General features: G+C 49.1%; 1 protein-coding gene across 2 annotated transcripts in view; it reads left to right on the top strand.

Moving 5' to 3' along the window:
• LOC129812575 (uncharacterized protein C6orf118-like) overlaps window positions 1-27,496 on the top strand; it is a 102,410-nt gene that overhangs the window by 15,208 nt on the left and 59,706 nt on the right. For both annotated transcript variants that reach the window (XM_055864372.1, XM_055864285.1), the window contains exons 8-9: window positions 6,373-6,431; window positions 6,597-6,688. In XM_055864372.1, the coding sequence (XP_055720347.1) occupies window positions 6,373-6,431; window positions 6,597-6,688 (151 nt within the window). The remainder of the gene's footprint in view (window positions 1-6,372; window positions 6,432-6,596; window positions 6,689-27,496) is intronic.

The raw sequence follows: 27,496 nt of genomic DNA, 5'->3' as shown, positions 1-27,496 counted from the left end.
TGAGGGAATGGATATATATATATATACAGTGAGGGAATGGATATATATGTATATACACAGTGAGGGAATGGATATATATATATATATATATATATATATATATATATATATATATATATATATACAGTGAGGGAATGGATATATATATATATATATATATATATATATATATATATATATATATATATATATATATACACAGTGAGGGACTGGATATATATATATATACAGTGAGGGAATGGATATATATATATATATATATACAGTGAGGGAATGGATATATATATATATATATACAGTGAGGGAATGGATATATATATATATATATACAGTGAGGGAATGGATATATATATATATATATATATATATATATATATACAGTGAGGGAATGGATATATATATACATACAGTGAGGGAATGGATATATATATATATACACAGTGAGGTAGTGGATATATATAAACACAGTGAGTGAATGGATATATATATACAGTGAGGGAATGGATTTATATATATATATATATACAGTGAGGGAATGGATATGTATATACACAGTGAGGGAATGGATATATATATATACAGTGAGGGAATGGATATATATATATATAAATATACAGTGAGGGAATGGATATATATATATATATATATATACACAGTGAGGGAATGGATATATATATATACACAGTGCGGGAATGGATATATATATACAGTGAGGGAATGGATATATATATATATATATATATATACAGTGAGGGAATGGATATATATATATACAGTGAGGGAATGGATATATATATACAGTGAGGGAATGGATATATATACACAGTGAGGGAATGGATATATATATATATATATATATATATATATATATATACAGTGAGGGAATGGATATACATATATATGTATATACAGTGAGGGAATGGATATATATATATATATATACAGTGAGGGAATGGATATATATATACAGTGAGGGAATGGATATATATATATACAGTGAGTGAATGGATATATATACACAGTGAGGGAATGGATATATATATATATATATATATATATATATATACAGTGAGGGAATGTATATACATATATGTATATACAGTGAGGGAATGGATATATATATATATACAGTGAGGGAATGGATATATATATACACAGTGAGGGAATGGATATATATATATATATATATATACAGTGAGGGAATGGATATATATATATATATATATATATATACAGTGAGGGAATGGATATATATATATATATACAGTGAGGGAAAAAAGTATTTGATCCTCTGCTGATTTTGTACGTTTGCCCACTGACAAAGAAATGACCAGTCTATCATTTTAATGGTAGGTTTATTTGAACAGTGAGAGACAGAATGACAACAAAAAAATCCAGAAAAACGCATGTCAAAAATGTTATAAATTGATTTGCATTTTAATGAGGGAAATAAGTATTTGACCCCCTCTCAATCAGAAAGATTTCTGTCTCCTAATCTCAGTTTCTTACCTGTATAAAAAGACACCTGTCCACAGAAGCAATCAATCAATCAGATTCCAAACTCTCCATCATGGCTAAGACCAAAGAGCTCTCCAAGGATGTCAGGGACAAGATTATTGTAGACCTACACAAGGCTGGAATGGGCTACAAGACCATCGCCAAGCAGCTTGGTGAGAAGGTGACAACAGTTGGTGTGATTGTTCGCAAATGGAAGAAACACAAAAGAACTGTCAATCTCCCTCTGCCTGGGGCTCCATGCAAGATCTCACCTCGTGGCATTGCAATGATCATGAGAACGGTGAGGAATCAGCCCAGAACTACATGGGAGGATCTTGTCAATGATCTCAAGGCAGCTGGGACCATAGTCACCAAGAAAACAATAGGTAACACACTACGCCGTGAAGGACTGAAATCCTGCAGCGCCCGCAAGGTCCCCTTGCTCAAGAAAGCACATATACATCCCCGTCTGAAGTTTGCCAATGAACATCTGAATGATTCAGAGGACAACTGGGTGAAAGTGTTGTGGTCAGATGAGACCAAAATGGAGCTCTTTGGCATCAACTCAACTCGCCGTGTTTGGAGGAGGAGGAATGCTGCCTATGACCCCAAGAACACCATCCCCACCGTCAAACATGTCGGTGGAAACATTATGCTTTGGGGGTGTTTTTCTGCTAAGGGGACAGGACAACTTCACAGCATCAAAGGGACGATGGACGGGGCCATGTACCGTCAACTCTTGGGTGAGAACCTCCTTCCCGCAGCCAGGGCATTGAAAATGGGTCGTGGATGGGTATTCCAGCATGACAATGACCCAAAACACACGGCCAAGGCAACAAAGGAGTGGCTCAAGAAGAAGCACATTAAGGTCCTGGAGTGGCCTAGCCAGTCTCCAGACCTTAATCCCATAGAAAATCTGTGGAGGGAGCTGAAGGTTCCAGTTGCCAAACGTCAGCGTCGAAACCTTAATGACTTGGAGAAGATCTGCAAAGAGGAGTGGGACAAAATCCCTCCTGAGATGTGTGCAAACCTGGTGGCCAACTACAAGAAACGTCTGACCTCTGGGATTGCCAACAAGGGTTTTGCCACCAAGTACTAAGTCATGTTTAGCAGAGGGGTCAAATACTTATTTCCCTCATTAAAATGCAAATGAATTTATAACATTTTTGACATGTGTTTTTCTGGATTTTTTTGTTGTTATTCTGTCTCTCTCTGTTCAAATAAACCTACCATTAAAATGTACAGACTGATCATTTCTTTGTCAGTGGGCAAACGTACAAAATCAGCAGGGGATCAAATACTTATCCCCCTCACTGTATATATACTGGAATACATCGTACTAGGGTCTAAATTCAATCCGTAGCGTAGAAGATCGTCATGGTAGCACAATTTAAATTTAAAGAGTAGGTAGCGTAAACGTAACCACTTGTAACATTATGGATTTGCATTAGTATACACGTCAAAAGTCCCAAAGGTACACTTCACGTCTCTATTTTTCGAGTTATTGCACAAAACCAATCAGAATGCCAAAGTCATGCCGGAAAATGGCTTTGCGGGGTGTGGCGTAATATGGAGGTCCTGCAAAGTCAGCCTATTCCCTATAATGTAAACTCCAATAGAAATAACTTCAAATGTACAACTTCAAATTAAACCAAATCATTTGCACTCATGACTACTGGTTTCAATAAAATGTTCTGACAACGTACAAGCAAATATTTTATGAATTTATTGTTGCAAATCAGCTTACAAGGTTGCTAGCCAACTAGCCTGCTAACATTAGCCCTACCAGCCTGCAAACGTTAGGTTAGCTCTGCATGAGTCAGCCAGTTGCTATCAACACCTAGCTTACAGCTCAATTAAAGTAAACCAATGTTTTGGAAATACATAACACCATCTAACCAGTTATCAAATAATGTTAACTACCGGTATATGCAGTTATCTTAGCCAGCCAGCTAAAGTTAGTAAGTTTAGCCAACTAGCCCAGCTAGCCAACCACTACGGTCGACATGACTAAGAAGTAAGCCAGAGAACAACACTAACTAGTCTAGCACAGACAGGAACCCACAGAACATAACAACAACAACAAGACAGCAGATATAAAGTAGAGAGAGCGGAGACTTACCGATTGACGGCTGAGTTAGCTACCAAAGAAGGGCCAAGGAGAGAGAAGCTTCAGAGGCACCTGCCAGGGGAGAGTAAGCTAATCGAATAGCAATATAGTAAGGTAAATCTACAGTAGATATATTCCAGAGGCGCATTGAGCACAGGAGACGACGGGGAAGAGTTAACATTAAGACAGAGGGGTTTCAGTGTATAGGAGGAGACGAGGGGAAGAGTCAACATTAAGACAGAGGGGGTTCAGGGTATAGGAGGAGATGAGGAGAGTCAACATTAAGACAGAGGGGTTTCAGGGTATAGGAGGAGACGAGGGGAAGAGTCAACATTAAGACAGAGGGGGTTCAGGGTATAGGAGGAGACGAGGAGAGGAGTCAACATTAAGACAGGGGAGGTTCAGGGTATAGGAGGAGAAGAGTCAACATTAAGACAGAGGGGGTTCAGGGTATAGGAGGAGACGAGGAGAAGAGTCAACATTAAGACCGAGGGGGTTCAGGGTATAGGAGGAGACGAGGAGAAGAGTCAACATTAAGACCGAGGGGGTTCAGGGTATAGGAGGAGACGAGGAGAAGAGTCAACAATAAGACAGAGGGGGTTCAGGGTAGAGGAGGAGACGAGGAGAAGAGTCAACATTAAGACAGAGGGGGTTCAGGGTATAGGAGGAGACGAGGAGAGTCAACAATAAGACAGAGGGGTTTCAGGGTATAGGAGGAGACGAGGGGAAGAGTCAACATTAAGACAGGGTTCAGGGTATAGGAGGAGACGAGGAGAAGAGTCAACATTAAGACAGAGGGGGTTCAGGGTATAGGAGGAGACGAGGAGAAGAGTCAACATTAAGACAGGGGGGGTTCAGGGTATAGGAGGAGACGAGGAGAAGAGTCAACATTAAGACAGAGGGGGTTCAGGGTATAGGAGGAGACGAGGAGAAGAGTCAACAATAAGACAGAGGGGGTTCAGGGTATAGGAGGAGACGAGGAGAAGAGTCAACAATAAGACAGAGGGGGTTCAGGGTATAGGAGGAGACGAGGAGAAGAGTCAACAATAAGACAGAGGGGTTTCAGGGTAGAGGAGGAGACGAGGAGAATAGTCAACATTAAGACAGAGGGGGTATAGGAGGAGACAAGGAGAAGAGTCAACATTAAGACAGAGGGGGTTCAGGGTATAGGAGGAGACGAGGAGAAGAGTCAACATTAAGACAGAGGGGGTTCAGGGTATAGGAGGAGACGAGGAGAGTCAACATTAAGACAGAGGGGGTTCAGGGTATAGGAGGAGACGAGGAGAAGAGGAGAAGAGTCAACCATAAGACAGAGGAGGTATAGGAGGAGACGAGGAGAAGAGTCAACATTAAGACAGAGAGGTTCAGGGTATAGGAGGAGACGAGGAGAAGAGTCAACATTAAGACAGAGGGGGTTCAGGGTATAGGAGGAGACGAGGAGAAGAGTCAACATTAAGACAGAGGGGGTTCAGGGTATAGGAGGAGACGAGGAGAAGAGTCAACCATAAGACAGGGGGGGTTCAGGGTATAGGAGGAGACGAGGGGAAGAGGAGAAGAGTCAACCATAAGACAGAGGGGGTATAGGAGGAGACGAGGAGAAGAGTCAACATTAAGACAGAGGGGTTCAGGGTATAGGAGGAGACGAGGAGAAGAGGAGAAGAGTCAACCATAAGACAGAGGGGGTATAGGAGGAGACGAGGAGAAGAGTCAACATTAAGACAGAGGGGTTCAGGGTATAGGAGGAGACGAGGAGAAGAGTCAACAATAAGACAGAGGGGGTTCAGGGTATAGGAGGAGACGAGGAGAAGAGTCAACATTAAGAGGGTGATTGGAGGAAGGCTCCAGGCAGATAGAAATTCTCACAACGGCACAGTGAGTCAGCTACTGTAGCGCACTAGTACTGAGACAAGGTTGAAAAACTCTGGTAGCCTACTTCATGGAGATCATGCGGCCCCCACGTGTGGGGAATCTGATTGGTTGTTTACGTCATACCTCTGCTCGTGATTGACAGATTGTAGTTCACCACTGCCAACATTCGGTCTGCATGGCTAGTGGCTAACGTTAGCCAGCTTGTGAAAGTTAACGCAGAGTAGATTGTCCGTATGACTTTGAGAAATAGTGCATTGTGGGTAGTTTAGAAAGTATCCAGAAATAAGTTAATAAATATGTAAAAAAAATAAAAAAATACTGTAACTATATTTGTGGTTATAGGTAACTAGATCATGAATACAACTAAGTTACTAAGTCTTTGACCACACTGTGTTGTTACTTTGGTCAGTAAAAACTCATGATTCCTACCAATGGTCCCTGTAAACTGCGTGTGCAGGCGTGCAGCTCCCCCGGTACTGCCGGGCAGAAGAAATATCAGCCCGTGCAGAGAACCACTAGATTGAACTTCACTCAACTTTCTCAAGTTCCCCCCCCCCTTTAGTTAACACTATCAGATTTTCTCTTTTTCCCCAGTCTACTTGAATGCGTGAAAATGTATTTTAAATATCTATCCCTCTAGAACGCGGTTCCTCCGCGCTGTGGATTGAATCTAGCTCCAGTAGTGGAGGTCAACGGTGATGTTACACAAATACTTTGCTTTTGTTCAAAACATAGAATACAAAAAAGTTTTATTCCAAAAACTTGTATTGGATTCGTCGTTTTGAAATGTATTGATTTCCTTTGTAAAATATATTGAGAACTTGTGTGATAAATGCACTTTGACAAAAATTGGACTTGACTTCATTTTAATTTGATGGTATTCTCTGTTTCCCCAGAGTCAGGAATCAGTTTCAGAAGGCACGTGACAGAGTCATAGAGATCCCAGAGGATACAGGTTGATTGATTGATTGATTGATTAGTTGATGTATTGCTGTGTTTTTTATTATTGTTGATTGATTGATTGAATGGCTTGCTTGATTAATAATGAATTGGTTTGATTGATTTGGTTTGTTTGATGTATTGGAATGTATTGATCCATTGGTTGATTGATTGATGCCAGGGCTCCGTAAGGACGCCACCCTGCCAGGTCTGATGAACACAGGTGAAGGGGCGGACTCCTTTATAGATCGTGTCCAGCCTCAGAGACGTCAGGTATGGAACATAACATAAATAATAAACATATATTTTTTTTTTGTTATTGTTTTTATTTTATATATATATTTTTTTACATAAATGTTAAGCTCAATTTCGACAGATAACACATGACGGGGATACAGCGATGGAGAGACGGTGGGGAGCGGCATGTGTGTTGAGAGTGGGGAGCGTTACCACTAGGCCACGGTTCTGTTAACTATCAGGTCCTCTGGGGAGCGTTGCCACTAGGCCACGGTTCTGTTAACTATCAGGTCCTCTGGGGAGCGTTGCCACTAGGCCACGGTTCTGTTAACTATCAGGTCCTCTGTAGCTCAGTCTACACACAGGGCTGTAGTGGTCCTCTGTAGCTCAGTCTACACACAGGGCTGTAGTTGTCCTCTGTAGCTCAGTCTACACACAGGGCTGTAGTGGTCCTCTGTAGCTCAGTCTACACACAGGGCTGTAGTGGTCCTCTGTATCTCAGTCTACACACAGGGCTGTAGTGGTCCTCTGTAGCTCAGTCTACACACAGGGCTGTAGTGGTCCTCTGTAGCTCAGTCTACACACAGGGCTGTAGTGGTCCTGTCTACACACAGGGCTGTAGTGGTCCTCTGTAGCTCAGTCTACACACAGGGCTGTAGTGGTCCTGTCTACACACAGGGCTGTAGTGGTGCTCTGTATCTCAGTCTACACACAGGGCTGTAGTGGTCCTCTGTTGCTCAGTCTACACACAGGACTGTAGTGGTGCTCTGTATCTCAGTCTACACACAGGGCTGTAGTGGTCCTCTGTAGCTCAGTCTACACACAGGGCTGTAGTGGTCCTCTGTTGCTCAGTCTACACACAGGGCTGTAGTGGTCCTCTGTAGCTCAGTCTACACACAGGGCTGTAGTGGTCCTGTCTACACACAGGGCTGTAGTGGTCCTCTGTAACTCAGTCTACACACAGGGCTGTAGTGGTCCTCTGTAGCTCAGTCTACACACAGGGCTGTAGTGGTCCTGTCTACACACAGGGCTGTAGTGGTCCTCTGTATCTCAGTCTACACACAGGGCTGTAGTTCAGTCTACACACAGGGCTGTAGTTCAGTCTACACACAGGGCTGTAGTGGTGCTCTGTATCTCAGTCTACACACAGGGCTGTAGTTCAGTCTACACACAGGGCTGTAGTGGTCCTCTGTATCTCAGTCTATACACAGGACTGTAGTGGTCCTCTGTAGCTCAGTCTACACACAGGGCTGTAGTGGTGCTCTGTATCTCAGTCTACACACAGGGCTGTAGTGGTCCTCTGTAGCTCAGTCTACACACAGGGCTGTAGTGGTCCTCTGTAGCTCAGTCTACACACAGGGCTGTAGTGGTCCTCTGTTGCTCAGTCTACACACAGGGCTGTGGTGGTCCTGTCTACACACAGGGCTGTAGTGGTCCTCTGTAGCTCAGTCTACACACAGGGCTGTAGTGGTCCTCTGTATCTCAGTCTACACACAGGACTGTAGTGGTCCTGTCTACACACAGGGCTGTAGTGGTCCTCTGTATCTCAGTCTACACACAGGACTGTAGTGGTCCTGTCTACACACAGGACTGTAGTGGTCCTCTGTATCTCAGTCTACACACAGGGCTGTAGTGGTCCTCTGTATCTCAGTCTACACACAGGGCTGTAGTTCAGTCTACACACAGGGCTGTAGTGGTGCTCTGTATCTCAGTCTACACACAGGGCTGTAGTGGTGCTCTGTATCTCAGTCTACACACAGGGCTGTAGTGGTCCTCTGTATCTCAGTCTACACACAGGGCTGTAGTGGTGCTCTGTAGCTCAGTCTACACACAGGGCTGTAGTGGTCCTCTGTATCTCAGTCTACACACAGGGCTGTAGTGGTGCTCTGTAGCTCAGTCTACACACAGGACTGTAGTGGTGCTCTGTATCTCAGTCTACACACAGGACTGTAGTGGTGCTCTGTATCTCAGTCTACACACAGGACTGTAGTGGTCCTCTGTATCTCAGTCTACACACAGGGCTGTAGTGGTCCTCTGTATCTCAGTCTACACACAGGGCTGTAGTGGTCCTCTGTAGCTCAGTTTACACACAGGGCTGTAGTGGTGCTCTGTATCTCAGTCTACACACAGGGCTGTAGTGGTCCTCTGTTGCTCAGTCTACACACAGGGCTGTAGTGGTGCTCTGTAGCTCAGTCTACACACAGGGCTGTAGTGGTCCTCTGTAGCTCAGTCTACACACAGGGCTGTAGTGGTCCTCTGTATCTCAGTCTACACACAGGGCTGTAGTGGTGCTCTGTAGCTCAGTCTACACACAGGACTGTAGTGGTCCTCTGTTCCTCAGTCTACACACAGGGCTGTAGTGGTCCTCTGTTGCTCAGTCTACACACAGGGCTGTAGTGGTCCTGTCTACACACAGGGCTGTAGTGGTCCTCTGTAGCTCAGTCTACACACAGGGCTGTAGTGGTGCTCTGTATCTCAGTCTACACACAGGACTGTAGTGGTCCTGTCTACACACAGGGCTGTAGTGGTCCTCTGTAGCTCAGTCTACACACAGGGCTGTAGTGGTCCTCTGTATCTCAGTCTACACACAGGACTGTAGTGGTCCTGTCTACACACAGGATTGTAGTGGTCCTCTGTAGCTCAGTCTACACACAGGGCTGTAGTGGTCCTCTGTATCTCAGTCTACACACGGGACTGTAGAGGTCCTCTGTATCTCAGTCTACACACAGGGCTGTAGTTCAGTCTACACACAGGGCTGTAGTGGTCCTCTGTTGCTCAGTCTACACACAGGACTGTAGTGGTGCTCTGTATCTCAGTCTACACACAGGGCTGTAGTGGTCCTCTGTAGCTCAGTCTACACACAGGGCTGTAGTGGTCCTCTGTTGCTCAGTCTACACACAGGGCTGTAGTGGTCCTCTGTAGCTCAGTCTACACACAGGGCTGTAGTGGTCCTGTCTACACACAGGGCTGTAGTGGTCCTCTGTAACTCAGTCTACACATAGGGCTGTAGTGGTCCTCTGTAGCTCAGTCTACACACAGGGCTGTAGTGGTCCTGTCTACACACAGGGCTGTAGTGGTCCTCTGTATCTCAGTCTACACACAGGGCTGTAGTTCAGTCTACACACAGGGCTGTAGTTCAGTCTACACACAGGGCTGTAGTGGTGCTCTGTATCTCAGTCTACACACAGGGCTGTAGTTCAGTCTACACACAGGGCTGTAGTGGTCCTCTGTATCTCAGTCTACACACAGGACTGTAGTGGTCCTGTCTACACACAGGGCTGTAGTGGTCCTCTGTATCTCAGTCTACACACAGGGCTGTAGTGGTCCTCTGTAGCTCAGTCTACACACAGGGCTGTAGTGGTCCTCTGTATCTCAGTCTATACACAGGACTGTAGTGGTCCTCTGTAGCTCAGTCTACACACAGGGCTGTAGTGGTGCTCTGTATCTCAGTCTACACACAGGGCTGTAGTGGTCCTCTGTAGCTCAGTCTACACACAGGGCTGTAGTGGTCCTCTGTAGCTCAGTCTACACACAGGGCTGTAGTGGTCCTCTGTTGCTCAGTCTACACACAGGGCTGTGGTGGTCCTGTCTACACACAGGGCTGTAGTGGTCCTCTGTAGCTCAGTCTACACACAGGGCTGTAGTGGTCCTCTGTATCTCAGTCTACACACAGGACTGTAGTGGTCCTGTCTACACACAGGGCTGTAGTGGTCCTCTGTATCTCAGTCTACACACAGGACTGTAGTGGTCCTGTCTACACACAGGACTGTAGTGGTCCTCTGTATCTCAGTCTACACACAGGGCTGTAGTGGTCCTCTGTATCTCAGTCTACACACAGGGCTGTAGTTCAGTCTACACACAGGGCTGTAGTGGTGCTCTGTATCTCAGTCTACACACAGGGCTGTAGTGGTGCTCTGTATCTCAGTCTACACACAGGGCTGTAGTGGTCCTCTGTATCTCAGTCTACACACAGGGCTGTAGTGGTCCTCTGTAGCTCAGTCTACACACAGGACTGTAGTGGTGCTCTGTAGCTCAGTCTACACACAGGGCTGTAGTGGTCCTCTGTATCTCAGTCTACACACAGGGCTGTAGTGGTCCTGTCTACACACAGGGCTGTAGTGGTCCTCTGTAGCTCAGTCTACACACAGGACTGTAGTGGTGCTCTGTATCTCAGTCTACACACAGGGCTCTAGTGGTCCTCTGTATCTCAGTCTACACACAGGGCTGTAGTGGTCCTCTGTAGCTCAGTCTACACACAGGACTGTAGTGGTCCTCTGTAGCTCAGTCTACACACAGGGCTGTAGTGGTCCTCTGTAGCTCAGTCTACACACAGGGCTGTAGTGGTCCTCTGTAGCTCAGTCTACACACAGGGCTGTAGTGGTCCTCTGTAGCTCAGTCTACACACAGGGCTCTAGTGGTCCTCTGTAGCTCAGTCTACACACAGGACTGTAGTGGTCCTCTGTATCTCAGTCTACACACAGGGCTGTAGTGGTCCTCTGTAGCTCAGTCTACACACAGGGCTGTAGTGGTCCTCTGTAGCTCAGTCTACACACAGGACTGTAGTGGTCCTCTGTAGCTCAGTCTACACACAGGGCTGTAGTGGTCCTCTGTAGCTCAGTCTACACACAGGGCTGTAGTGGTCCTCTGTAGCTCAGTCTACACACAGGGCTGTAGTGGTCCTGTCTACACACAGGGCTGTAGTGGTGCTCTGTAACTCAGTCTACACACAGGGCTGTAGTGGTCCTCTGTTGCTCAGTCTACACACAGGGCTGTAGTGGTCCTCTGTATCTCAGTCTACACACAGGACTGTAGTGGTGCTCTGTAGCTCAGTCTACACACAGGGCTGTAGTGGTCCTCTGTATCTCAGTCTACACACAGGGCTGTAGTGGTCCTCTGTTGCTCAGTCTACACACAGGACTGTAGTGGTCCTCTGTATCTCAGTCTACACACAGGGCTGTAGTGGTGCTCTGTAGCTCAGTCTACACACAGGGCTGTAGTGGTCCTCTGTATCTCAGTCTATACACAGGGCTGTAGTGGTCCTCTGTAGCTCAGTTTACACACAGGGCTGTAGTGGTGCTCTGTATCTCAGTCTACACACAGGGCTGTAGTGGTCCTCTGTTGCTCAGTCTACACACAGGGCTGTAGTGGTGCTCTGTAGCTCAGTCTACACACAGGGCTGTAGTGGTCCTCTGTAGCTCAGTCTACACACAGGGCTGTAGTGGTCCTCTGTATCTCAGTCTACACACAGGGCTGTAGTGGTGCTCTGTAGCTCAGTCTACACACAGGACTGTAGTGGTCCTCTGTATCTCAGTCTACACACAGGGCTGTAGTTGTCCTCTGTATCTCAGTCTACACACAGGGCTGTAGTGGTCCTCTGTATCTCAGTCTATACACAAGACTGTAGTGGTCCTCTGTAGCTCAGTCTACACACAGGGCTGTAGTGGTGCTCTGTATCTCAGTCTACACACAGGGCTGTAGTGGTCCTCTGTAGCTCAGTCTACACACAGGGCTGTAGTGGTCCTCTGTTGCTCAGTCTACACACAGGGCTGTAGTGGTCCTGTCTACACACAGGGCTGTAGTGGTCCTCTGTAGCTCAGTCTACACACAGGGCTGTAGTGGTCCTCTGTATCTCAGTCTACACACAGGACTGTAGTGGTCCTGTCTACACACAGGGCTGTAGTGGTCCTCTGTAGCTCAGTCTACACAAAGGGCTGTAGTGGTCCTCTGTATCTCAGTCTACACACAGGACTGTAGTGGTCCTGTCTACACACAGGATTGTAGTGGTCCTCTGTAGCTCAGTCTACACACAGGGCTGTAGTGGTCCTCTGTATCTCAGTCTACACAGAGGACTGTAGTGGTCCTCTGTATCTCAGTCTACACACAGGGCTGTAGTTCAGTCTACACACAGGGCTGTAGTGGTGCTCTGTATCTCAGTCTACACACAGGGCTGTAGTGGTCCTCTGTATCTCAGTCTACACACAGGGCTGTAGTGGTCCTCTGTATCTCAGTCTACACACAGGACTGTAGTGGTCCTGTCTACACACAGGGCTGTAGTGGTCCTCTGTAGCTCAGTCTACACACAGGACTGTAGTGGTGCTCTGTAGCTCAGTCTACACACAGGGCTGTAGTGGTCCTCTGTATCTCAGTCTATACACAGGACTGTAGTGGTCCTGTCTACACACAGGACTGTAGTGGTACTCTGTAGCTCAGTCTACACACAGGACTGTAGTGGTCCTCTGTAGCTCAGTCTACACACAGGGCTGTAGTGGTGCTCTGTATCTCAGTCTACACACAGGGCTGTAGTGGTCCTCTGTAGCTCAGTCTACACACAGGGCTGTAGTGGTCCTCTGTATCTCAGTCTACACACAGGGCTGTAGTGGTGCTCTGTAGCTCAGTCTACACACAGGACTGTAGTGGTGCTCTGTATCTCAGTCTACACACAGGGCTGTAGTGGTGCTCTGTATCTCAGTCTACACACAGGGCTGTAGTGGTGCTCTGTATCTCAGTCTATACACAGGGCTGTAGTGGTCCTCTGTAGCTCAGTCTACACACAGGACTGTAGTGGTCCTCTGTATCTCAGTCTACACACAGGGCTGTAGTGGTCCTCTGTAGCTCAGTCTACACACAGGACTGTAGTGGTGCTCTGTATCTCAGTCTACACACAGGGCTGTAGTGGTCCTCTGTAGCTCAGTCTACACACAGGGCTGTAGTGGTCCTGTCTACACACAGGACTGTAGTGGTGCTCTGTATCTCAGTCTACACACAGGGCTGTAGTGGTCCTCTGTATCTCAGTCTACACACAGGGCTGTAGTGGTCCTCTGTAGCTCAGTCTACACACAGGGCTGTAGTGGTCCTCTGTAGCTCAGTCTACACACAGGACTGTAGTGGTCCTCTGTAGCTCAGTCTACACACAGGGCTGTAGTGGTCCTCTGTAGCTCAGTCTACACACAGGGCTGTAGTGGTCCTCTGTAGCTCAGTCTACACACAGGGCTGTAGTGGTCCTCTGTAGCTCAGTCTACACACAGGGCTGTAGTGGTCCTCTGTAGCTCAGTCTACACACAGGGCTGTAGTGGTCCTCTGTAGCTCAGTCTACACACAGGGCTGTAGTGGTCCTCTGTAGCTCAGTCTACACACAGGGCTGTAGTGGTCCTCTGTAGCTCAGTCTACACACAGGGCTGTAGTGGTGCTCTGTAGCTCAGTCTACACACAGGGCTGTAGTGGTCCTCTGTAGCTCAGTCTACACACAGGGCTGTAGTGGTCCTCTGTAGCTCAGTCTACACACAGGGCTGTAGTGGTGCTCTGTAGCTCAGTCTACACACAGGGCTGTAGTGGTCCTCTGTTGCTCAGTCTACACACAGGACTGTAGTGGTCCTCTGTAGCTCAGTCTACACACAGGGCTGTAGTGGTCCTCTGTAGCTCAGTCTACACACAGGGCTGTAGTCGTCCTGTCTACACACAGGGCTGTAGTGGTGCTCTGTAACTCAGTCTACACACAGGGCTGTAGTGGTCCTCTGTTGCTCAGTCTACACACAGGGCTGTAGTGGTCCTCTGTATCTCAGTCTACACACAGGACTGTAGTGGTGCTCTGTAGCTCAGTCTACACACAGGGCTGTAGTGGTCCTCTGTATCTCAGTCTACACACAGGGCTGTAGTGGTCCTCTGTATCTCAGTCTACACACAGGGCTGTAGTGGTCTTCTGTATCTCAGTCTACACACAGGGCTGTAGTGGTCCTCTGTAGCTCAGTCTACACACAGGGCTGTAGTGGTCCTCTGTATCTCAGTCTACACACAGGACTGTAGTGGTGCTCTGTAGCTCAGTCTACACACAGGGCTGTAGTGGTCCTCTCTATCTCAGTCTACACACAGTGCTGTAGTGGTCCTCTGTATCTCAGTCTACACACAGGGCTGTAGTGGTGCTCTGTATCTCAGTCTACACACAGGGCTGTAGTGGTGCTCTGTATCTCAGTCTACACACAGGGCTGTAGTGGTCCTCTGTAGCTCAGTCTACACACAGGGCTGTAGTTGTGCTCTGTATCTCAGTCTACACACAGGGCTGTAGTGGTCCTCTGTATCTCAGTCTACACACAGGACTGTAGTGGTCCTCTGTAGCTCAGTCTACACACAGGGCTGTAGTGGTGCTCTGTATCTCAGTCTACACACAGGGCTGTAGTTCAGTCTACACACAGGGCTGTAGTGGTGCTCTGTATCTCAGTCTACACACAGGGCTGTAGTTCAGTCTACACACAGGGCTGTAGTGGTCCTCTGTATCTCAGTCTACACACAGGACTGTAGTGGTCCTGTCTACACACAGGGCTGTAGTGGTCCTCTGTATCTCAGTCTACACACAGGGCTGTAGTGGTCCTCTGTAGCTCAGTCTACACACAGGACTGTAGTGGTCCTCTGTATCTCAGTCTACACACAGGACTGTAGTGGTCCTCTGTAGCTCAGTCTACACACAGGGCTGTAGTGGTCCTCTGTATCTCAGTCTACACACAGGGCTGTAGTGGTCCTCTGTATCTCAGTCTACACACAGGGCTGTAGTGGTCCTCTGTATCTCAGTCTATACACAGGACTGTAGTGGTCCTCTGTAGCTCAGTCTACACACAGGGCTGTAGTGGTCCTCTATATCTCAGTCTACACACAGGGCTGTAGTGGTCCTCTGTATCTCAGTCTACACACAGGGCTGTAGTGGTCCTCTGTATCTCAGTCTATACACAGGACTGTAGTGGTCCTCTGTAGCTCAGTCTACACACAGGGCTGTAGTGGTCCTCTGTAGCTCAGTCTACACACAGGGCTGTAGTCGTCCTGTCTACACACAGGGCTGTAGTTGTGCTCTGTAACTCAGTCTACACACAGGGCTGTAGTGGTCCTCTGTTGCTCAGTCTACACACAGGGCTGTAGTGGTCCTCTGTATCTCAGTCTACACACAGGACTGTAGTGGTGCTCTGTAGCTCAGTCTACACACAGGGCTGTAGTGGTCCTCTGTATCTCAGTCTACACACAGGGCTGTAGTGGTCCTCTGTATCTCAGTCTACACACAGGGCTGTAGTGGTCCTCTGTATCTCAGTCTACACACAGGGCTGTAGTGGTGCTCTGTAACTCAGTCTACACACAGTGCTGTAGTTGTCCTCTGTTGCTCAGTCTACACACAGGGCTGTAGTGGTCCTCTGTATCTCAGTCTACACACAGGACTGTAGTGGTGCTCTGTAGCTCAGTCTACACACAGGGCTGTAGTGGTCCTCTGTATCTCAGTCTACACACAGGGCTGTAGTGGTCCTCTGTATCTCAGTCTACACACAGGACTGTAGTGGTCCTCTGTATCTCAGTCTACACACAGGGCTGTAGTGGTCCTCTGTATCTCAGTCTACACACAGGGCTGTAGTGGTGCTCTGTATCTCAGTCTACACACAGGGCTGTAGTGGTGCTCTGTATCTCAGTCTACACACAGGGCTGTAGTGGTCCTCTGTAGCTCAGTCTACACACAGGGCTGTAGTGGTGCTCTGTATCTCAGTCTACACACAGGGCTGTAGTGGTCCTCTGTATCTCAGTCTACACACAGGACTGTAGTGGTCCTCTGTAGCTCAGTCTACACACAGGGCTGTAGTGGTGCTCTGTATCTCAGTCTACACACAGGGCTGTAGTTCAGTCTACACACAGGGCTGTAGTGGTGCTCTGTATCTCAGTCTACACACAGGGCTGTAGTTCAGTCTACACACAGGGCTGTAGTGGTCCTCTGTATCTCAGTCTACACACAGGACTGTAGTGGTCCTGTCTACACACAGGGCTGTAGTGGTCCTCTGTATCTCAGTCTACACACAGGGCTGTAGTGGTCCTCTGTAGCTCAGTCTACACACAGGACTGTAGTGGTCCTCTGTATCTCAGTCTACACACAGGACTGTAGTGGTCCTCTGTAGCTCAGTCTACACACAGGGCTGTAGTGGTCCTCTGTATCTCAGTCTACACACAGGGCTGTAGTGGTCCTCTGTATCTCAGTCTACACACAGGGCTGTAGTGGTCCTCTGTATCTCAGTCTATACACAGGACTGTAGTGGTCCTCTGTAGCTCAGTCTACACACAGGGCTGTAGTGGTGTTCTGTATCTCAGTCTACACACAGGGCTGTAGTGGTCCTCTGTTGCTCAGTCTACACACAGGGCTGTAGTGGTGCTCTGTATCTCAGTCTACACACAGGGCTGTAGTGGTCCTCTGTAGCTCAGTCTACACACAGGGCTGTAGTGGTGCTCTGTATCTCAGTCTACACACAGGGCTGTAGTGGTCCTCTGTAGCTCAGTCTACACACAGGGCTGTAGTGGTCCTCTGTTGCTCAGTCTACACACAGGGCTGTAGTGGTGCTCTGTAGCTCAGTCTACACACAGGGCTGTAGTGGTCCTGTCTACACACAGGGCTGTAGTGGTCCTCTGTAGCTCAGTCTACACACAGGGCTGTAGTGGTCCTCTGTATCTCAGTCTACACACAGGACTGTAGTGGTCCTGTCTACACACAGGGCTGTAGTGGTCCTCTGTAGCTCAGTCTACACACAGGGCTGTAGTGGTCCTCTGTATCTCAGTCTACACACAGGACTGTAGTGGTCCTGTCTACACACAGGGCTGTAGTGGTCCTCTGTATCTCAGTCTACACACAGGGCTGTAGTGGTCCTCTGTTGCTCAGTCTACACACAGGACTGTAGTGGTCCTCTGTATCTCAGTCTACACACAGGGCTGTAGTGGTGCTCTGTAGCTCAGTCTACACACAGGGCTGTAGTGGTCCTCTGTATCTCAGTCTACACACAGGGCTGTAGTGGTGCTCTGTAGCTCAGTCTACACACAGGACTGTAGTGGTGCTCTGTATCTCAGTCTACACACAGGACTGTAGTGGTGCTCTGTATCTCAGTCTACACACAGGACTGTAGTGGTCCTCTGTAGCTCAGTCTACACACAGGGCTGTAGTGGTCCTCTGTATCTCAGTCTATACACAGGGCTGTAGTGGTCCTCTGTAGCTCAGTTTACACACAGGGCTGTAGTGGTGCTCTGTATCTCAGTCTACACACAGGGCTGTAGTGGTCCTCTGTTGCTCAGTCTACACACAGGGCTGTAGTGGTGCTCTGTAGCTCAGTCTACACACAGGGCTGTAGTGGTCCTCTGTAGCTCAGTCTACACACAGGACTATAGTGGTCCTCTGTATCTCAGTCTACACACAGGGCTGTAGTGGTGCTCTGTAGCTCAGTCTACACACAGGACTGTAGTGGTCCTCTGTATCTCAGTCTACACACAGGGCTGTAGTGGTCCTCTGTATCTCAGTCTACACACAGGGCTGTAGTGGTCCTCTGTATCTCAGTCTATACACAAGACTGTAGTGGTCCTCTGTAGCTCAGTCTACACACAGGGCTGTAGTGGTGCTCTGTATCTCAGTCTACACACAGGGCTGTAGTGGTCCTCTGTAGCTCAGTCTACACACAGGGCTGTAGTGGTCCTCTGTTGCTCAGTCTACACACAGGGCTGTAGTGGTCCTGTCTACACACAGGGCTGTAGTGGTCCTCTGTAGCTCAGTCTACACACAGGGCTGTAGTGGTCCTCTGTATCTCAGTCTACACACAGGACTGTAGTGGTCCTGTCTACACACAGGGCTGTAGTGGTCCTCTGTAGCTCAGTCTACACAAAGGGCTGTAGTGGTCCTCTGTATCTCAGTCTACACACAGGACTGTAGTGGTCCTGTCTACACACAGGATTGTAGTGGTCCTCTGTAGCTCAGTCTACACACAGGGCTGTAGTGGTCCTCTGTATCTCAGTCTACACAGAGGACTGTAGTGGTCCTCTGTATCTCAGTCTACACACAGGGCTGTAGTTCAGTCTACACACAGGGCTGTAGTGGTGCTCTGTATCTCAGTCTACACACAGGGCTGTAGTGGTCCTCTGTATCTCAGTCTACACACAGGGCTGTAGTGGTCCTCTGTATCTCAGTCTACACACAGGACTGTAGTGGTCCTGTCTACACACAGGGCTGTAGTGGTCCTCTGTAGCTCAGTCTACACACAGGACTGTAGTGGTGCTCTGTAGCTCAGTCTACACACAGGGCTGTAGTGGTCCTCTGTATCTCAGTCTATACACAGGACTGTAGTGGTCCTGTCTACACACAGGACTGTAGTGGTACTCTGTAGCTCAGTCTACACACAGGACTGTAGTGGTCCTCTGTAGCTCAGTCTACACACAGGGCTGTAGTGGTGCTCTGTATCTCAGTCTACACACAGGGCTGTAGTGGTCCTCTGTAGCTCAGTCTACACACAGGGCTGTAGTGGTCCTCTGTATCTCAGTCTACACACAGGGCTGTAGTGGTGCTCTGTAGCTCAGTCTACACACAGGACTGTAGTGGTGCTCTGTATCTCAGTCTACACACAGGGCTGTAGTGGTGCTCTGTATCTCAGTCTACACACAGGGCTGTAGTGGTGCTCTGTATCTCAGTCTACACACAGGGCTGTAGTGGTCCTCTGTAGCTCAGTCTACACACAGGACTGTAGTGGTGCTCTGTATCTCAGTCTACACACAGGGCTGTAGTGGTCCTCTGTAGCTCAGTCTACACACAGGGCTGTAGTGGTCCTGTCTACACACAGGACTGTAGTGGTGCTCTGTATCTCAGTCTACACACAGGGCTGTAGTGGTCCTCTGTATCTCAGTCTACACACAGGGCTGTAGTGGTCCTCTGTAGCTCAGTCTACACACAGGGCTGTAGTGGTCCTCTGTAGCTCAGTCTACACACAGGACTGTAGTGGTCCTCTGTAGCTCAGTCTACACACAGGGCTGTAGTGGTCCTCTGTAGCTCAGTCTACACACAGGGCTGTAGTGGTCCTCTGTAGCTCAGTCTACACACAGGGCTGTAGTGGTCCTCTGTAGCTCAGTCTACACACAGGACTGTAGTGGTCCTCTGTAGCTCAGTCTACACACAGGGCTGTAGTGGTCCTCTGTAGCTCAGTCTACACACAGGGCTGTAGTGGTCCTCTGTTGCTCAGTCTACACACAGGGCTGTAGTGGTGCTCTGTAGCTCAGTCTACACACAGGGCTGTAGTGGTCCTCTGTAGCTCAGTCTACACACAGGGCTGTAGTGGTCCTCTGTAGCTCAGTCTACACACAGGGCTGTAGTGGTGCTCTGTAGCTCAGTTTACACACAGGGCTGTAGTGGTCCTCTGTTGCTCAGTCTACACACAGGACTGTAGTGGTCCTCTGTAGCTCAGTCTACACACAGGGCTGTAGTGGTCCTCTGTAGCTCAGTCTACACACAGGGCTGTAGTCGTCCTGTCTACACACAGGGCTGTAGTGGTGCTCTGTAACTCAGTCTACACACAGGGCTGTAGTGGTCCTCTGTTGCTCAGTCTACACACAGGGCTGTAGTGGTCCTCTGTATCTCAGTCTACACACAGGACTGTAGTGGTGCTCTGTAGCTCAGTCTACACACAGGGCTGTAGTGGTCCTCTGTATCTCAGTCTACACACAGGGCTGTAGTGGTCCTCTGTATCTCAGTCTACACACAGGGCTGTAGTGGTCTTCTGTATCTCAGTCTACACACAGGGCTGTAGTGGTCCTCTGTAGCTCAGTCTACACACAGGGCTGTAGTGGTCCTCTGTATCTCAGTCTACACACAGGACTGTAGTGGTGCTCTGTAGCTCAGTCTACACACAGGGCTGTAGTGGTCCTCTGTATCTCAGTCTACACACAGTGCTGTAGTGGTCCTCTGTATCTCAGTCTACACACAGGGCTGTAGTGGTGCTCTGTATCTCAGTCTACACACAGGGCTGTAGTGGTGCTCTGTATCTCAGTCTACACACAGGGCTGTAGTGGTCCTCTGTAGCTCAGTCTACACACAGGGCTGTAGTTGTGCTCTGTATCTCAGTCTACACACAGGGCTGTAGTGGTGCTCTGTATCTCAGTCTACACACAGGGCTGTAGTTCAGTCTACACACAGGGCTGTAGTGGTGCTCTGTATCTCAGTCTACACACAGGGCTGTAGTTCAGTCTACACACAGGGCTGTAGTGGTCCTCTGTATCTCAGTCTACACACAGGACTGTAGTGGTCCTGTCTACACACAGGGCTGTAGTGGTCCTCTGTATCTCAGTCTACACACAGGGCTGTAGTGGTCTTCTGTAGCTCAGTCTACACACAGGACTGTAGTGGTCCTCTGTATCTCAGTCTACACACAGGACTGTAGTGGTCCTCTGTAGCTCAGTCTACACACAGGGCTGTAGTGGTCCTCTGTATCTCAATCTACACACAGGGCTGTAGTGGTCCTCTGTATCTCAGTCTACACACAGGGCTGTAGTGGTCCTCTGTATCTCAGTCTATACACAGGACTGTAGTGGTCCTCTGTAGCTCAGTCTACACACAGGGCTGTAGTGGTCCTCTGTATCTCAGTCTACACACAGGGCTGTAGTGGTCCTCTGTATCTCAGTCTACACACAGGGCTGTAGTGGTCCTCTGTATCTCAGTCTATACACAGGACTGTAGTGGTCCTCTGTAGCTCAGTCTACACACAGGGCTGTAGTGGTCCTCTGTAGCTCAGTCTACACACAGGGCTGTAGTCGTCCTGTCTACACACAGGGCTGTAGTGGTGCTCTGTAACTCAGTCTACACACAGGGCTGTAGTGGTCCTCTGTTGCTCAGTCTACACACAGGGCTGTAGTGGTCCTCTGTATCTCAGTCTACACACAGGACTGTAGTGGTGCTCTGTAGCTCAGTCTACACACAGGGCTGTAGTGGTCCTCTGTATCTCAGTCTACACACAGGGCTGTAGTGGTCCTCTGTATCTCAGTCTACACACAGGGCTGTAGTGGTCCTCTGTATCTCAGTCTACACACAGGGCTGTAGTGGTGCTCTGTAACTCAGTCTACACACAGTGCTGTAGTTGTCCTCTGTTGCTCAGTCTACACACAGGGCTGTAGTGGTCCTCTGTATCTCAGTCTACACACAGGACTGTAGTGGTGCTCTGTAGCTCAGTCTACACACAGGGCTGTAGTGGTCCTCTGTATCTCAGTCTACACACAGGGCTGTAGTGGTCCTCTGTATCTCAGTCTATACACAGGACTGTAGTGGTCCTCTGTAGCTCAGTCTACACACAGGGCTGTAGTGGTCCTCTGTATCTCAGTCTACACACAGGGCTGTAGTGGTCCTCTGTATCTCAGTCTACACACAGGGCTGTAGTGGTCCTCTGTATCTCAGTCTATACACAGGACTGTAGTGGTCCTCTGTAGCTCAGTCTACACACAGGGCTGTAGTGGTCCTCTGTAGCTCAGTCTACACACAGGGCTGTAGTCGTCCTGTCTACACACAGGGCTGTAGTGGTGCTCTGTAACTCAGTCTACACACAGGGCTGTAGTGGTCCTCTGTATCTCAGTCTACACACAGGACTGTAGTGGTCCTGTCTACACACAGGGCTGTAGTGGTCCTCTGTAGCTCAGTCTACACACAGGACTGTAGTGGTGCTCTGTAGCTCAGTCTACACACAGGGCTGTAGTGGTCCTCTGTATCTCAGTCTATACACAGGACTGTAGTGGTCCTGTCTACACACAGGACTGTAGTGGTACTCTGTAGCTCAGTCTACACACAGGACTGTAGTGGTCCTCTGTAGCTCAGTCTACACACAGGGCTGTAGTGGTGCTCTGTATCTCAGTCTACACACAGGGCTGTAGTGGTCCTCTGTAGCTCAGTCTACACACAGGGCTGTAGTGGTCCTCTGTATCTCAGTCTACACACAGGGCTGTAGTGGTGCTCTGTAGCTCAGTCTACACACAGGACTGTAGTGGTGCTCTGTATCTCAGTCTACACACAGGGCTGTAGTGGTGCTCTGTATCTCAGTCTACACACAGGGCTGTAGTGGTGCTCTGTATCTCAGTCTACACACAGGGCTGTAGTGGTCCTCTGTAGCTCAGTCTACACACAGGACTGTAGTGGTGCTCTGTATCTCAGTCTACACACAGGGCTGTAGTGGTCCTCTGTAGCTCAGTCTACACACAGGGCTGTAGTGGTCCTGTCTACACACAGGACTGTAGTGGTGCTCTGTATCTCAGTCTACACACAGGGCTGTAGTGGTCCTCTGTATCTCAGTCTACACACAGGGCTGTAGTGGTCCTCTGTAGCTCAGTCTACACACAGGGCTGTAGTGGTCCTCTGTAGCTCAGTCTACACACAGGACTGTAGTGGTCCTCTGTAGCTCAGTCTACACACAGGGCTGTAGTGGTCCTCTGTAGCTCAGTCTACACACAGGGCTGTAGTGGTCCTCTGTAGCTCAGTCTACACACAGGGCTGTAGTGGTCCTCTGTAGCTCAGTCTACACACAGGACTGTAGTGGTCCTCTGTAGCTCAGTCTACACACAGGGCTGTAGTGGTCCTCTGTAGCTCAGTCTACACACAGGGCTGTAGTGGTCCTCTGTTGCTCAGTCTACACACAGGGCTGTAGTGGTGCTCTGTAGCTCAGTCTACACACAGGGCTGTAGTGGTCCTCTGTAGCTCAGTCTACACACAGGGCTGTAGTGGTCCTCTGTAGCTCAGTCTACACACAGGGCTGTAGTGGTGCTCTGTAGCTCAGTTTACACACAGGGCTGTAGTGGTCCTCTGTTGCTCAGTCTACACACAGGACTGTAGTGGTCCTCTGTAGCTCAGTCTACACACAGGGCTGTAGTGGTCCTCTGTAGCTCAGTCTACACACAGGGCTGTAGTCGTCCTGTCTACACACAGGGCTGTAGTGGTGCTCTGTAACTCAGTCTACACACAGGGCTGTAGTGGTCCTCTGTTGCTCAGTCTACACACAGGGCTGTAGTGGTCCTCTGTATCTCAGTCTACACACAGGACTGTAGTGGTGCTCTGTAGCTCAGTCTACACACAGGGCTGTAGTGGTCCTCTGTATCTCAGTCTACACACAGGGCTGTAGTGGTCCTCTGTATCTCAGTCTACACACAGGGCTGTAGTGGTCTTCTGTATCTCAGTCTACACACAGGGCTGTAGTGGTCCTCTGTAGCTCAGTCTACACACAGGGCTGTAGTGGTCCTCTGTATCTCAGTCTACACACAGGACTGTAGTGGTGCTCTGTAGCTCAGTCTACACACAGGGCTGTAGTGGTCCTCTGTATCTCAGTCTACACACAGTGCTGTAGTGGTCCTCTGTATCTCAGTCTACACACAGGGCTGTAGTGGTGCTCTGTATCTCAGTCTACACACAGGGCTGTAGTGGTGCTCTGTATCTCAGTCTACACACAGGGCTGTAGTGGTCCTCTGTAGCTCAGTCTACACACAGGGCTGTAGTTGTGCTCTGTATCTCAGTCTACACACAGGGCTGTAGTGGTGCTCTGTATCTCAGTCTACACACAGGGCTGTAGTTCAGTCTACACACAGGGCTGTAGTGGTGCTCTGTATCTCAGTCTACACACAGGGCTGTAGTTCAGTCTACACACAGGGCTGTAGTGGTCCTCTGTATCTCAGTCTACACACAGGACTGTAGTGGTCCTGTCTACACACAGGGCTGTAGTGGTCCTCTGTATCTCAGTCTACACACAGGGCTGTAGTGGTCTTCTGTAGCTCAGTCTACACACAGGACTGTAGTGGTCCTCTGTATCTCAGTCTACACACAGGACTGTAGTGGTCCTCTGTAGCTCAGTCTACACACAGGGCTGTAGTGGTCCTCTGTATCTCAATCTACACACAGGGCTGTAGTGGTCCTCTGTATCTCAGTCTACACACAGGGCTGTAGTGGTCCTCTGTATCTCAGTCTATACACAGGACTGTAGTGGTCCTCTGTAGCTCAGTCTACACACAGGGCTGTAGTGGTCCTCTGTATCTCAGTCTACACACAGGGCTGTAGTGGTCCTCTGTATCTCAGTCTACACACAGGGCTGTAGTGGTCCTCTGTATCTCAGTCTATACACAGGACTGTAGTGGTCCTCTGTAGCTCAGTCTACACACAGGGCTGTAGTGGTCCTCTGTAGCTCAGTCTACACACAGGGCTGTAGTCGTCCTGTCTACACACAGGGCTGTAGTGGTGCTCTGTAACTCAGTCTACACACAGGGCTGTAGTGGTCCTCTGTTGCTCAGTCTACACACAGGGCTGTAGTGGTCCTCTGTATCTCAGTCTACACACAGGACTGTAGTGGTGCTCTGTAGCTCAGTCTACACACAGGGCTGTAGTGGTCCTCTGTATCTCAGTCTACACACAGGGCTGTAGTGGTCCTCTGTATCTCAGTCTACACACAGGGCTGTAGTGGTCCTCTGTATCTCAGTCTACACACAGGGCTGTAGTGGTGCTCTGTAACTCAGTCTACACACAGTGCTGTAGTTGTCCTCTGTTGCTCAGTCTACACACAGGGCTGTAGTGGTCCTCTGTATCTCAGTCTACACACAGGACTGTAGTGGTGCTCTGTAGCTCAGTCTACACACAGGGCTGTAGTGGTCCTCTGTATCTCAGTCTACACACAGGGCTGTAGTGGTCCTCTGTATCTCAGTCTATACACAGGACTGTAGTGGTCCTCTGTAGCTCAGTCTACACACAGGGCTGTAGTGGTCCTCTGTATCTCAGTCTACACACAGGGCTGTAGTGGTCCTCTGTATCTCAGTCTACACACAGGGCTGTAGTGGTCCTCTGTATCTCAGTCTATACACAGGACTGTAGTGGTCCTCTGTAGCTCAGTCTACACACAGGGCTGTAGTGGTCCTCTGTAGCTCAGTCTACACACAGGGCTGTAGTCGTCCTGTCTACACACAGGGCTGTAGTGGTGCTCTGTAACTCAGTCTACACACAGGGCTGTAGTGGTCCTCTGTTGCTCAGTCTACACACAGGGCTGTAGTGGTCCTCTGTATCTCAGTCTACACACAGGACTGTAGTGGTGCTCTGTAGCTCAGTCTACACACAGGGCTGTAGTGGTCCTCTGTATCTCAGTCTACACACAGGGCTGTAGTGGTCCTCTGTATCTCAGTCTACACACAGGGCTGTAGTGGTCCTCTGTATCTCAGTCTACACACAGGGCTGTAGTGGTGCTCTGTAACTCAGTCTACACACAGTGCTGTAGTTGTCCTCTGTTGCTCAGTCTACACACAGGGCTGTAGTGGTCCTCTGTATCTCAGTCTACACACAGGACTGTAGTGGTGCTCTGTAGCTCAGTCTACACACAGGGCTGTAGTGGTCCTCTGTATCTCAGTCTACACACAGGGCTGTAGTGGTCCTCTGTATCTCAGTCTACACACAGGACTGTAGTGGTCCTCTGTATCTCAGTCAACACACAGGGCTGTAGTGGTCCTCTGTATCTCAGTCTACACACAGGGCTGTAGTGGTGCTCTGTATCTCAGTCTACACACAGGGCTGTAGTGGTGCTCTGTATCTCAGTCTACACACAGGGCTGTAGTGGTCCTCTGTAGCTCAGTCTACACACAGGACTGTAGTGGTCCTCTGTAGCTCAGTCTACACACAGGGCTGTAGTGGTCCTCTGTAGCTCAGTCTACACACAGGGCTGTAGTGGTCCTCTGTAGCTCAGTCTACACACAGGGCTGTAGTGGTCCTCTGTAGCTCAGTCTACACACAGGGCTGTAGTGGTCCTCTGTAGCTCAGTCTACACACAGGGCTGTAGTGGTCTTCTGTATCTCAGTCTACACACAGGGCTGTAGTGGTCCTCTGTAGCTCAGTCTACACACAGGGCTGTAGTGGTCCTCTGTATCTCAGTCTACACACAGGACTGTAGTGGTGCTCTGTAGCTCAGTCTACACACAGTGCTGTAGTGGTCCTCTGTATCTCAGTCTACACACAGGGCTGTAGTGGTCCTCTGTAGCTCAGTCTACACACAGGACTGTAGTGGTGCTCTGTATCTCAGTCTACACACAGGGCTGTAGTGGTCCTCTGTAGCTCAGTCTACACACAGGGCTGTAGTGGTCCTGTCTACACACAGGACTGTAGTGGTGCTCTGTATCTCAGTCTACACACAGGGCTGTAGTGGTCCTCTGTATCTCAGTCTACACACAGGGCTGTAGTGGTCCTCTGTAGCTCAGTCTACACACAGGGCTGTAGTGGTCCTCTGTAGCTCAGTCTACACACAGGACTGTAGTGGTCCTCTGTAGCTCAGTCTACACACAGGGCTGTAGTGGTCCTCTGTAGCTCAGTCTACACACAGGGCTGTAGTGGTCCTCTGTAGCTCAGTCTACACACAGGGCTGTAGTGGTCCTCTGTAGCTCAGTCTACACACAGGGCTGTAGTGGTCCTCTGTAGCTCAGTCTACACACAGGGCTGTAGTGGTCCTCTGTAGCTCAGTCTACACACAGGGCTGTAGTGGTCCTCTGTAGCTCAGTCTACACACAGGGCTGTAGTGGTCCTCTGTAGCTCAGTCTACACACAGGGCTGTAGTGGTGCTCTGTAGCTCAGTCTACACACGGCTGTAGTGGTCCTCTGTAGCTCAGTCTACACACAGGGCTGTAGTGGTCCTCTGTAGCTCAGTCTACACACAGGGCTGTAGTGGTGCTCTGTAGCTCAGTCTACACACAGGGCTGTAGTGGTCCTCTGTTGCTCAGTCTACACACAGGACTGTAGTGGTCCTCTGTAGCTCAGTCTACACACAGGGCTGTAGTGGTCCTCTGTAGCTCAGTCTACACACAGGGCTGTAGTCGTCCTGTCTACACACAGGGCTGTAGTGGTGCTCTGTAACTCAGTCTACACACAGGGCTGTAGTGGTCCTCTGTTGCTCAGTCTACACACAGGGCTGTAGTGGTCCTCTGTATCTCAGTCTACACACAGGACTGTAGTGGTGCTCTGTAGCTCAGTCTACACACAGGGCTGTAGTGGTCCTCTGTATCTCAGTCTACACACAGGGCTGTAGTGGTCCTCTGTATCTCAGT

Source organism: Salvelinus fontinalis, chromosome 1, assembly GCF_029448725.1.
Source record: "Salvelinus fontinalis isolate EN_2023a chromosome 1, ASM2944872v1, whole genome shotgun sequence".
Lineage (NCBI taxonomy): Eukaryota > Metazoa > Chordata > Actinopteri > Salmoniformes > Salmonidae > Salvelinus > Salvelinus fontinalis.
The sequence above is the reverse complement of the archived record's forward strand: the minus strand, read 5'-3'. Positions and strand labels throughout refer to the sequence as shown.